Source organism: Panthera pardus, unplaced genomic scaffold (assembly GCF_024362965.1).
Source record: "Panthera pardus isolate Hobbes unplaced genomic scaffold, ASM2436296v1 HiC_scaffold_2, whole genome shotgun sequence".
Lineage (NCBI taxonomy): Eukaryota > Metazoa > Chordata > Mammalia > Carnivora > Felidae > Panthera > Panthera pardus.
Genome location: NW_026526765.1, coordinates 121,500,740 through 121,514,283, shown reverse-complemented (window position 1 = coordinate 121,514,283; position 13,544 = coordinate 121,500,740). Strand labels below are relative to the sequence as shown.

Sequence of the window (13,544 nt, the reverse complement as noted above, 5' to 3'; positions counted from 1 at the left end):
GAGGACATGGAGAATCAGGTCAAATATGGTTTTTATCTCTTCAGTAAATACCCTGTATACTGTATACTTCTTATCTACCTATCTAATATGTCTGCCTATCCCTTTCAGGGTTCAGTTACACTTCAGAAAGGTCTATATGCACTCAAAGTGATGTCCAAGACAAGTATACAGAAACAGTATGAGGCTCTAAAACTTGGCATCTCGTATTTAATGGGGTAATTTGGATCAGTAATTTGGGCTTACTCTATGCCAGACATTTTACCTGCCATATTCATTTAATAGGATGGGAACTCAGAAACACTTTTAGGGTAGTTTCTTGCCCAAGGATGTGTTAGCTCTGACTTATTTCATACCTGACTCTCTTATTCATTATCCTAATAAGTGCTATTTGGTTTGTTTCATGAGTTTTAACCCTAAATGTAGAAAACTCTTCAAGGCTCTTTATTTTTTGGGTTAAATGCTGTGTATTTCTCTAAAGAGTTTATGGAGCGTTGCTGCTATATCTTAGTCATTTTATAAAGGTCCCAGGTGATAAACAGGCCTAGATTTTTTTCTTTTTGAGGGGGGAATGGGTATTATCCTTCTTTAGCAATGCAACTTCTCTTTGTGGCATATTAATACAAGATCTTGGGAAGTGGATTGACCATGTAAAAGGAAGCATTTGAAATTATGCTTTATGATTGACATTATGTTTGTTAGGAAAGATGGGGTAGGGAGTTGTCACATTGCTCCCTGGTTCTTAAGAAATGAGAACTAAACAACATCCAGTTTTAAAAAAAATCTAAATTTTGAATTACATAAAACTGTTAAACCAGATAGTGGTTCCTATTGATTTTCTTTACTGAGAAACAGAGAATTGTACAGTCTCATTTGGTAAGAGAGAACGCTGAAATTATTAACATTTCCACAGAAATGATAAATGCTCCTTTACATATAGAGTCCAACTGGATAGGCTCTACGCGGCCCTCCAACAAACCATATTTGTGTTTTTCCAGATGGTGTTGTGTCATTCTGGGTTTGTTTGACCCTCTCTTCTTGCGATTACAGACAGCGGTTTAAAAAAATGTGTAATAGGCCTTGGTTTGGTTTGAAAACCTACAAAACAGCCATCTTCATGGCTCTGCAGTTGGCTTTTCAGGCCAGGGTAGGTTGCCGATGTACAGATAACTGCCAAGGCGCTTTGGCCCTAAACTCAGGAAAGAAGCAAAAGGAAAGTGAAGTTCCTGGCGGTAGCGTTTGTCCCGCTCAGAGAGCCCGGCGCTAGCGCATTCTTCGTGCAGTTATTGGCTGGGACTCTGCGTGCCGCTGTCGGCCAATGAAGACGCTGGAGATCTGGCCCTGGCCCGTCCCCTCTCGGTGCCCCGGGATGAGGCAGAGACTGAACAGCCGGTGAGCAAATCAACGGCATCGAGAAAGCCATGTCCGACTCCGTGCCTAGCGCTCAAGCGCTAACCCGCTGAAAGTTTCTCAGCGAAAAAGCCGGAAAGATCTGGACTCCGCTAAGAGGAACTGCCTTTGAGTGAGATGGTCCCAGAGGCCTGGAGGAGCGGACTGGTAAGCATCGGGAGAGTAGTGGGAGTTTTGTTTCTGCTTGGTGCCTTGCACAAGGCTTCTGCCGTCGTTCGCTATGAGATTCTGGAGGAAAGAGAGAAAGGTTTTGTGGTGGGCAACGTGGTCACGGACCTTGGTTTGGATCTCAGCAGCCTGTCAGCACGCAGGCTACGGGTGTTGTCTGGAGCTAGCCGAAGATTCTTTGAGGTGAATCGGGAGACTGGAGAGATGTTTGTGAACGACCGCCTGGATCGGGAGGAGCTTTGTGGGACAGTGCCCTCCTGCACTGTAACTCTGGAGCTGGTGGTGGAGACCCCACTAGAGCTGTTAAGGGCGGAAGTGGTGATCCAGGATATCAATGACAACAATCCCACATTCCCTACCCGGGAAATGAAATTGGAGATTAGCGAGGCCGTGGCGCCAGGCACGCGCTTCCCGCTGGAGAGCGCGCATGATCCCGATGTAGGAAGCAACTCTTTACAAACCTATGAGCTGAGCCTAAATGAGTACTTTGCGCTTCGCGTTCAGACGCGAGAGGACGGCACCAAGTACGCGGAGTTGGTGCTGGAGCGCGCCCTTGATTGGGAGCGAGAGCCAAGTCTCCAGGTGGTGCTGACGGCTTTGGATGGAGGAACCCCGGCTCGCTCCGCTACCCTTCCCATTCGCATCACCGTGCTGGACGCGAATGACAATGCACCCGCCTTCAATCAGTCTTTGTACCGTGCGCGAGTCCTGGAGGATGCGCCGCCGGGTACTGTCGTGGTGCGAGTTCATGCAACTGATCTGGATGAAGGCCCCAATGGTGAAATCATTTACTCTTTTGGCAGCCACAACCGCGCCGGTGTGCGAGACCTATTCTCCTTAGACCTTGTAAGTGGGGTGCTGACAATCAGAGGTCGCCTCGACTTTGAAGACACAAAACTCCACGAGATTTACATACAGGCCAAAGACAAAGGTGCCAATCCCGAAGGAGCACATTGCAAAGTTTTGGTAGAGGTTGTGGACGTGAATGACAATGCCCCAGAGATTACAGTCACCTCTGTGTACAGCCCAGTTCCCGAGGATGCCCCTCTTGGAACTGTCATTGCTTTGCTCAGTGTGATTGATCTGGATGCTGGGGAGAATGGATTGGTGTCTTGCGAGGTGCCACCAGGTCTCCCCTTTAGCCTTACTTCTTCCCTCAAGAATTACTTTACTTTGAAAACCAGCGCAGCCCTGGATCGTGAGACTGTCCCAGAATACAACCTCAGCATCACTGCTCGAGATGCTGGAACTCCTTCCCTCTCAGCCCTTACAATCGTGCAGGTACGAGTGTCTGACATCAATGACAACCCTCCACAGTCTTCCCAGTTCTCCTATGATGTTTATGTTGAGGAAAATAACATCCCCGGGGTTCCAATACTAAATCTAAGTGTCTGGGACCCTGATGCCCCGCAGAATGCTCGCCTTTCCTTCTTTCTCTTGGAACAAGAAGCTGAAACTGGGCTAGTGGGCCACTATTTCACGATAAATCGTGACACTGGCATCGTGTCATCTGTAGTGCCCCTGGACTATGAAGATCGGCGAGAATTTGAAATAACAGTTCATGTCAGCGATGGGGGCACTCCAGTCCTGACCACCAACATTAGCGTGAACATATTTGTCACTGATCGCAATGACAATGCCCCCCAGGTCTTATACCCCCGGCCTGGCCGGAGCTCAATGGAGATGCTGCCCAGAGGTACCGCTGCTGGCTATGTGGTCACTCGGGTGGTAGGCTGGGACCCGGATGCTGGGCACAATGCCTGGCTCTCCTACAGCCTCTTGGGAGCTTCCAACCAGAGCCTTTTTGCTGTGGGGCTTCACACGGGTCAAGTCAGCACTTCCCGCCCAGTTCAGGACACAGATGTGCCCAGGCAGACTCTTATGGTCTTGATCAAAGACAATGGGGAGCCATCACTGTCCACCACGGCAACCCTGACTGTGTCAGTAACCGAGGAATCTCCTGAAGCCCGGGCTGAATTCCCCTCTGGCTCTGCCCCTCGGGAGCAGAATAAAAATCTCACCTTTTATCTACTCCTCTCTCTAATCCTGGTTTCTGTGGGGTTTGCAGTCACAGTATTGGGAGTGATCATATTCAAAGTTTACAAGTGGAAACAGTCGAGGGATCTGTACAGAGCACCTGTGAGCTCCCTGTACCGAACACCAGGGTCCTCTCTGCATGCAGACGCTGTGCGGGGAGGTCTGATGCCACCGCACCTTTACCATCAGGTGTACCTCACCACCGATTCACGCCGCAGCGACCCACTGTTGAAGAAACCTGGTGCTGCCAGCCCACTGGCCAGCCGCCAGAACACACTGCGGAGCTGTGATCCAGTGTTCTATAGGCAAGTGTTGGGTGCAGAGAGCTCCCCTCCAGGACAGGTAAGGGTTAGCATCCCAGAATGATATTAATGCTTTTTGATGCCTGGACCATGTTCAGAAAGGGATGGAGCTGTTGTTTTAGTGATGAAGATGTTTTCCTAATGATGCATCTACTTTTTCACCTTGCCCTGTGTAGATCAAACATCATGCGTTTGTGAAGGGGATGGCGTGGCTAGAGTGTGGTTTGTGGTCCCACATGGTGTAGAATTAACTAACTCCTGTGTGGCCCCAATTCACACCTTCAGCACTCACTTGGCGTCACAACTAACCAATCTTGCTAAGAGGCCATTAAATTATAACCCAAGATCTCAGCCCTCAGAGCTTAGTTTGGTGTCATTTGCAATGACAGCAAGCTGAGCTGCTAGATACCTCTAACAAGTGGCAGATGCTAGGAATACAACAACCACCTCATTTGTCTGTCTTTGTTTTGATTGCAACATCTGCATTAAAACTAATGGTCCGCTGATAATTTTCCTTTGCCTATGCATGCAGATCCTGTACCTCATTCTCAGGTGATTTTCAATTAAATAAAATTCAGGGTGCCTGGGTGGCTCATTCGGTTAAGCTCCAGCTTTGGCTCAGGTTATGATCTTGAGGTTTGTGGATTAAAGCCCCACATCAGGCTCTGTGCTGACAGCTCAGAGCCTGGAGCCTGCTTTGGATTCTGTGTCCCTCTCTCTTTGCCCCTCCCCCATTCACACTCTGTCTCTCTCTCAAAAATAAATAAACACTTAAAAAATAAATAAAATTCTAGGCATCCTTTAACTTTTATTTCAAGTACACTGCTGGAAATAACGTGTACATTACCTACAAAATATTTTTATGTTATAATGGTAATGCATGTGTAATATAAAAAACTTGGGAAATAGAGAAAAGTACTAAAAAAATTAAAGCTAACAATAATCCCCAAATCTAAAGACATAATCACCATTAATTATAAAAGTAAAAGTAATCATTTATTTTGAAAGTAAATCTAGACAGTCCAAAAGAACATATAGTACAAATTGAAAGTTCTTTTGTACCCTAGCATTATTCCCCATCCTTCCAGCATTATTTTTTTAAGTATATACACAGTATAAAATGTAGGTAAATTTGTATCTTGAGAAAGGTAAAGCTTTCATTTATTCAGGCTGGTGTGCAGGTAACTGTAAAGCCTGTGTCTTTAGTGAAACCTATACACACTTCCGGTTGTGGGAGAGTCACTTATTTTATTACTAATAAGTGTATTATTGTTATTAACCCTTGGATTTGGCAGTTAGACAAATAGGGCTTCACCACTTATCAGCTATGAGTTCTTGGCTAAGGTAATCTCAGAACCTGGTATAAGTGTTAAAAAAAATCTTATCTATTACTATTATTATTTTTATTCTTTACCCATCCAAAATCTTAAGCACACCTTGAAATAAAATCTGGAGACGGCCAGAAATGACAAAGTAGAGGCATAAATGGGAAGACTAAGAAAAGATGAAAGCCAGAGAGAAGCAGCTGTCAGACTGGAAGTCAGACTGGGAATCAACTGGTATTTTCCTTAGAACAGTGTTCTCAAACTTGGTTGCACACTAGAATTACCTGGGGACCCCTTAAAAATTCTGAAGCCCAGGCCACATCCCAGACCAATTAAAGCACAATCTCTTGGGACACAGGGCTCAGTATTTTTTGAAGGTCCCCAAGTGATTCTAATGTGCAGACAAGTTTGAAAACTTCTGCCCTAGAATGTACCAGTCTGTCAGTTAACATATTTATGAAGCAAAGTGTTATTCTGGCATTCAAAGAACCAGGCTTATTGGGCCAGGCTGAACTTAGAAAATCCTGTCATTTCTCAACCTTAAGATATTACATAAAATAGCTCTATAAACTCATTGAATTACTTTGTTGTACACCTGAAATTAACATTGTGTGTCAAGTATACTCAAATAAATAAAATACATATGTATTATGTAGAATAGCTCTAGAAGAGCAACATAGGGAAGACATAAGAGGATCCTTCAGTCATCTAAAGAGACAATCTTCCTAAACCACTAGCACATGGGGCACCTGGGTGGCTTAGTCAGTTAAGCATCTGACTTCCACTCAGGTCATGATCTTGCGGTTCGTGGGTTTGAGCCTCGTGTCGGACTCTGTTCTGACAGTTCAGAGCCAGGAGCCTGCTTTGGATTCTCTGTCTCCCTCTCTCTCTGCGCCACCCCCCCCCCCCGGCCCCGCCACGGTCTGTGTCTCTCTCTCAAAAAGAAGCATTAAAAAAAAAAAAAAAAGCTGGACAGTGGGTATGGAACCTCTCTGGGGAGTGACAAAAAGATTCTATAATTAGATTGTGGTGATGGTTGTATCCTTTTAGCATATTCACGTATACTAAAAGCATTAAATTGTGCATTTTATTTTTTAATGTTTATTATTTTTGGGAGAGAGGGAGGGAGGGGCAGGCAGAAAGAGAGGGAGATACAGAATCCAAGGCAGGCTCCAGGCTCCAGGCTCCAGGCTCCAGGCTGTCAGCACAGAACCGTGAGATCATGATCTGGCCGAAGTCCAATGCTTAACCTACTGAGCCACCCAGGCACCCTGAATTATGCATTTTAAATGGATGAATTGTATAGTATGTGAACTGTATCTCATTAAAGCTGTTTTTAAACTGTAGAATGGGAGAATCACAAACCTGGCATAAAAAGATCAAGTCAGGGATATGGGATTAAGGCTTTATGATATTCCAGTGCTAGTAATTGACCGTGTGCCTCTTTTGGTGTGAACTTGCAAATATGGAGACCTATAAGAGGTCTAGTTCTTAAATATGAAAGGTATCAGGAAAGGGCTAGTTTATGATCATACAGATTAAAAACTAGTAGAAAAATCATTTAAGATGTTATAGAGGGGTGCCTGGTTGGCAAAATCAGTTAAGTATCAGACTCCTGGTTTAGGGTCAGGTCATGATCCCAGGGTTGTGGGATCAGAGCCCTGAGTTGGGCTCCGGACTGTCAGTGTTGAGCCTGTTTGGGGCACTCTCTTTTCCTCTCTCTCTGCCTCCCCCCTACTCCCTCTCTCTCTCAAAAAAAATAAATAAAAGAAATTTAAAACAAATGGCTTTAAAAAAAAGATATTATAGAAAGAGAGTCTTTTTTCTCAGACAAACCAGGTGTGGGAGTGGGGGGAGTTCTAGTACTGCATGTATTAGTTGTTTAGCTTCACGCACATCTCTTAACCTCTCTCAACCCCAGTTTCCTCACCTATAAAATACAGATGACATCTTTCAAAATTGTTGTGTAAGTTAAAAGCAGTGCATATAAAGCATGCTGAATATAAAATATTCTTGTGAAGTATAAGTATTCAGTAAGTATTTCTTGGACTAATAAATGATAATATCAGTAATTCACCACTTAGTGAGTATCCCTATATGCAGACACTGTAAAAGACGAAAAGACACATTTCCTGTCATTATGGCATATAGAGTAGTACCATGGGAAACACATGCAAAAAAAAAAAATGACGGTGAAGATCTGCATAATACAAGAAGCAACCAGAGCAAAGGGAAAGAAACCCATAAGCCAGCCTGAGGAAATCAGGAAGATTTTATAGAGGTGGTGATTATTGAGCTGAGAAGTAAAAGTTAAGTAGTAGTTTATTTTTTTAAAATTTTTTAAAGGTAAATCTCTTTTTTTTTTTTAAATACGAAATTTGTCAAATTGGTTTCCATACAACACCCGGTGCTCATCCCAACAGGTGCCCTCCTCAATGTCCATCACCCACCCTCCCCTCCCTCCCATCCCTCCCATCCCTCATCAACCCTCAGTTTGTTTTCAGTTTTTAAGAGACTCTTATGTTTTGGCTCCCTCCCTCTCTAACCTCTTTTTTTTTCCCCTTCCTCTCCCCCATGGTCTTCTGTTAAGTTTCTCAGTAAGTAGTAGTTTATTAAATAGTAAAGGGAAAAGGGAGGCAGGAAGGGCCTTTGCAGGAAATTTCATGCATATGGATAATGATACTTAATTATTGCTGAACCTTAAAGTATGTTTGTTTAACAGTCTTGGCAAGAGATAAAGTGAAGCAAGTAGGCAGGAGTTAGATCTTGAGTTACTTTTAGGCTTCATTCTGTATTCATGATAGTCACTGCAGAACTTTAAACCCCTATGTATGATGTCCTCAAGAGAGATTATCCTGGCACCCATAAGTAAAATAGATTGGGGATATTGCTACTGGAGACAAAGAGAACAGTTAGAAGCCTGTTAAAATATCTGAGGAGAAGATTGATAAATGCTTGAACCACCACAGTGGCAGTATAGGTGGAAGGTGTTGACTATAGTGTAATCATCAGGACTTTTTAATTGACATGATTGAGGGAGTCAGGGAGAGAAATGAGTCAAGGATGGCTCTGCCTGTCCCTCCCCTGTTCTGATGGAGGTACTGGGTTGATGGTGGTATCATTCACTGTGATAGTGAATCCTGCCCAAAATACCTGGTAGGTCAGACTGATTTATACTTCCACCATTCCTATGAGAGGAGAGTTTGCTGTTTTTTGGTTAAAACACACACACACACACACATATTCAGATCCCTCTCTTTGAGACCAGAATGTAGGTTGTTGGCCTCAAGAGGATAGTCAAAAGGATATTCTTGAGGCTTAAGGGTTTGGAAAAATCTGGAGAGGGATTAGAACCCTGGGTTTTGCTCCCGGTTTTCACACCCAGTGGTAACCTAGGTGAGGCTGCAGATGAGTTAAGAAATCTTATGTTGAGATCAGGCTGGACTTTTTCTCTTTGTGCTCTGGTGTGTTTGTCACTCAGATTATAGTTTGCAGGTAACTACAGTGTGAGATGATCTGTGTTTCTCAACTGTGTGTTTGTGTGTGTATGTTTAAGGTGGTAGCCTGGCTCCTGGGAGGGTCTAGATCAGGGTTGAAGAAGAGTGAGATAAAGTCTCCAGCTCCAGGAGGCCCCCAGGGGCCAAGTAAAAAGCTTGCTCTTTTGAAACTGTCTCTGTTGGTAATTAACAACAAATCAAGCATACCATGGTGTCAAATAAAAAGGGGATTTGTGGGCACAGTGCTATTAGTGGCTGATCTCAGTCATTCAAGGAAGCTATTAAATCTGTGAACGTTAGCATTCTGCCAAGCAATGAGATCTAGTCCTTAGCGCCTCCCATACACACTGATTCTTTACTGATTTGGAACATCTCCCTCTCCTGACTCCCTCCACCTTGCTTCGTCTCCTTCTATACTGTCCTGGAAATCAATGAATGGTAATTCAGTGTATCACTAGCTAGTGCCTGAATAAGAGATTTTGTGTCTGCTACACCTCCTGTTCCAAAAGAAACGTGCACTGCATAAATTTAATTGGTTACATTAATGTGTAAGTCTTGTCTGCAAAGAGATGGATATGTTTCTGAATAATCTGCAGAAGGGCAGAGTTTTGAATATATGGCACTGCTTCTAATTTGCTGTTGCTCCAATACAATCAGACTGAGGCATAAACTACCCATTTCAAATATTGGTGGATGACAACGCTGGCTTGAACAAAGTGACCAGTCTCAAATGGCTACTCCTCTATGGGCTGCAGGTTGCTAGGGCTTTGGCTGTCTGTTTTCCCCGCCGAAAAGGGGCGGGGAAAGTTGGTGTGTTTGGGGGAAAAAAAAGAACATACATACATGTTGTTTGCCTCTCATTAGAGGTAATAAACCTATAGAAGGAAATGCTGTTGAGTGGGAGGAAGGCAAAAAGATAGGTTTTTTCTTTTGTTTTGTTTTTTTGGTTTTTTTTTTTTTTTTTTTGTCCTCCAATGCTGCGACGCATTAACCCTGCTGCTATTGGGATGTTCTCTGCTCAGCCTATTGGCTGAACCTAGGAGCTGCTGTCTGCCAATCGGGTGGTGGAAGGCAGACAAATCTACCCCGCCACCAGCAAAAACGGCCTGTAACCCTTGCGGTGCCGGCCCAGCCGCACCAGAGCTGGCGCCACGAAGAGAGATAGGTGTCTCCAGCTGCTGTTGTCGTTTGGGGCGGGTCGGCTTCTTCTGCTTCCCAGGACCAGGTAGAGGACTAACGGGAAGCAGCAATGCTCCGCAAGGTGGGAAGCTGGGTAGAAATCTGCTGGGGGGCCACCCTTTTGTTCCTCATTTGCCACCTGGGTTACGTTTGTGGGCAGATCCGCTACCCGGTCCCAGAGGAGTCACAAGAAGGGACTTTTGTAGGGAATGTCGCCCAAGATTTCTTGCTGGATACAGAGACTCTGTCAGCTCGTAGGCTGCAGGTTGCTGGAGAGGTGAACCAAAGACACTTCCGTGTGGATTTGGACAGTGGAGCCCTGCTCATCAAGAATCCAATTGATCGAGAGGCACTGTGTGGACTCAGTGCCAGCTGCATCGTGCCCCTGGAGTTTGTAACTGAAGGGCCTTTGGAAATGTACCGAGCGGAGGTAGAGATTGTGGATGTGAATGATCACGCCCCCCGATTTCCTCGGCAGCAGCTAGACTTGGAAATTGGGGAGGCAGCTCCTCCAGGACAGCGTTTCCCCTTGGAAAAGGCTCAGGATGCAGATGTGGGGAGCAATTCTATCAGCAGCTATAGACTAAGCTCCAATGAACACTTTGCACTGGATGTCAAGAAGCGCAGCGACGGCAGCCTGGTCCCAGAGCTGCTCCTGGAGAAGCCTTTGGATCGAGAGAAGCAATCAGACTACCGCCTGGTGCTGACTGCTGTGGATGGAGGGAACCCCCCGAGATCTGGCACTGCAGAGCTCCGGGTATCAGTGCTGGACGTGAATGACAACGCCCCAGCCTTCCAGCAATCCAGCTACAGGATTAGTGTGTTGGAGAGTGCTCCTGCCGGCATGCTACTCATCCAGCTCAATGCCTCTGACCCAGACCTGGGTCCCAGTGGTAACGTCACCTTTTCTTTCAGTGGTCACACCCCTGATCGTGTGAGAAACCTCTTTAGCCTTCACCCTACTACTGGAAAGCTTACCCTTCAGGGGCCCCTAGACTTTGAGAGTGAGAATTACTATGAATTTGATATTCGGGCTCGTGATGGGGGTTCTCCAGCCATGGAGCAACATTGCAGCCTTCGGGTGGATCTCCTAGATGTAAATGACAATGCCCCCCACATCACAGTGACCTCAGAGCTTGGGACTCTTCCAGAAAGCGCAGAACCTGGCACTGTCGTGGCACTCATCAGTGTACAGGACCCTGACTCAGGGTCAAATGGAGACGTGAGCCTCCGTATTCCTGACCACTTGCCATTTGCCCTCAAGTCTGCCTTCAGGAACCAGTTCTCCTTGGTGACTTCTGGGCCCTTGGACCGAGAGGCTAAATCCAGCTATGACATCATGGTCACTGCTTCCGATGCTGGGAATCCTCCCCTGAGTACCCAGAGGAGTATTTTCCTCAATATTTCAGATGTGAATGATAACCCACCCTCTTTCTTCCAGAGGTCACATGAGGTGTTTGTTCCTGAGAACAATCGCCCAGGGGACCTGCTTTGTTCCCTTGCAGCCTCTGATCCAGACTCTGGCTTGAATGCACTCATCTCCTACTCTCTCCTGGAGCCCAGAAATCGAGATGTGTCAGCTTCTTCTTTCATCTCTCTGAACCCCCAAACAGGAGCTGTTCATGCTACTCGATCCTTTGACTATGAACAAACACAGACATTGCAATTTGAGGTGCAGGCCCGGGATCGGGGCAACCCACCTCTTAGTAGCACTGTGACAGTTCGTCTGTTTGTGCTGGACCTCAATGACAATGCCCCAGCTGTGCTGCGTCCTAGGGCCCGGCCTGGTTCTTTATGTCCGCAAGCTCTGCCTCCATCAGTTGGTGCTGGCCATCTAGTCACAAAGGTGACTGCTGTGGACTTGGATTCAGGTTACAATGCTTGGGTTTCCTATCAGCTCCTGGAGGCCCCAGACCCCAGCCTGTTTGCTGTCTCTCGCTATGCTGGGGAGGTTCGGACGGCAGTTCCCATCCCAGCTGATCTCCCACCACAGAAGCTGGTCATTGTAGTAAAGGATAGTGGTAGTCCACCACTCTCTACCTCTGTTACTCTGCTGGTGTCCTTGGAGGAAGATACTCATCCAGTTGTCCCTGATCTTCGAGAATCTTCAGCTCCAAGGGAAGGAGAATCCCGCCTGACCCTCTATTTGGCTGTATCACTAGTGGCAATTTGCTTTGTCTCCTTTGGCTCATTCGTTGCACTACTGTCTAAGTGTTTGCGTGGGGCTGCCTGTGGAGTGACCTGCTTTCCTGCTGGCACCTGTGCCTGTCTCACCCGATCTCGAAGGAGGGAGGGGCTTCCTCCTTCCAATGGGATCCTGCGAATCCAGCTAGGGTCAGATGATCCTATCAAGTTTGTTGATGTGGGCGGCCACTCTCATGGCTGTACACCCTTGGCTTCTGCACCCACTCGGAGCGATAGCTTCATGATGGTGAAGTCACCCAGTGCACCTATGGCAGGGGAGCCTGTTCGCCCAAGCTGCCCACCCTCTGATCTTCTGTATGGGCTAGAGGTGAGACCTTTGCAGGCTCAGCCAGTGCTTGAGAGTTATTCTGATCCAAGCACATGGCTGGGTCATGTCCCTGGGACTGTTGGTCTCTCTGCAAGAGCCCATAGTGAGTGGTAATTATGTGGTAGATGGTGTGCTTTAGAAGTATTTTGTGAATAACCAGGAAGTTGTCACAGATTAGTACTTGAGGTGGATTATGTACCTGAAGGTAAGAAATGAAGGTAATGATCAAGAGCCAGGGTATTGTGGAAGCGTGGTGCCAGAATGTGGGAGCATAGAAGGCTATCCTGTACAGGGGTAGGATGTATCAGGCAGTCACCTAAACCCAAGAGGTTGCTTTCTCTTCCTGAATGAGGGGGGCAGGTTCTGGACTACCTTAACTCTAGGTTACCATTTCCCAGTGAATCTAGGGTGACTGCTGTATTTGCCCCACAATATTAAGTACCTCCTAACCCACTATAGAGAGAACTCGCTGCTTGAAACAGCAGAGAGCACAAAGAGGGGAGAGCTGAAGGGGAAGTAGGGAGGCATCAGGATGCAAGCAGAGATCTTTTAGTCCAAGTCTTCAGGAATCCCATTCAGGTTCCCACTGAGATTTGAGCTAGATGCAAAAGAATTGGGGGCAGGAGAGCATTACTTCTTTGGGGGGGAAAGCAACATGTGAGTAAAATCACTTCATGTCAGAAAACTGGTTTACAGCTGAGGAACTCAGAGGCAGCCACTCTGGAAGTCTTTAAGTAGACTTTTGAATTGGTGCAACCATAAATTCTAGAGACCACGCCTGGTTTCTACTCACTCTCCTGGGTGACCTGGATCAGTTCCAGGAATGTTCCCCCTACTAAAAGCTGTTATGCTCATTCCATAGCTCAAGTCGGGGATCTCACAAAAGCTGAATCCTGTAACCATCAGCTGACATTGAGATTCCTCAAAGCATTGATGGAGAGTCAGAGCAAGGCTTTACAGGATCCTAACAAATGGTTTCTCTCACCTCAGCCATGTTTGGCAGAATGGCGTGGGTGGGGGGGTTCACATGGGCTTTGCCTCCCCTGGAAGGACAAAATTTTGTTGGTTTAACAAAGTAGTGGAAACTTCTAAAGTCCTGAGGGAAGTTGCTGGGACA

General features: G+C 46.2%; 1 protein-coding gene across 23 annotated transcripts in view; it reads left to right on the top strand.

The window, feature by feature from the left end:
* LOC109252202 (protocadherin gamma-C4) overlaps positions 1-13,544 on the top strand; it is a 175,000-nt gene that overhangs the window by 139,754 nt on the left and 21,702 nt on the right. The window contains exon 1 of one of the 23 annotated variants that reach the window (XM_019424466.2): positions 1,339-3,954. The exons of 20 other annotated variants lie outside the window; for them this stretch is intronic. In XM_019424466.2, coding sequence (XP_019280011.1) covers positions 1,525-3,954 — 2,430 coding nt within the window. In that variant the 5' untranslated portion in view covers positions 1,339-1,524. Of the gene's footprint in view, positions 1-1,338; positions 3,955-9,795; positions 12,428-13,544 lie in introns of those variants that run through there. 2 more of the 23 variants (XM_019424491.2, XM_019424465.2) reach the window with 2 other exon arrangements.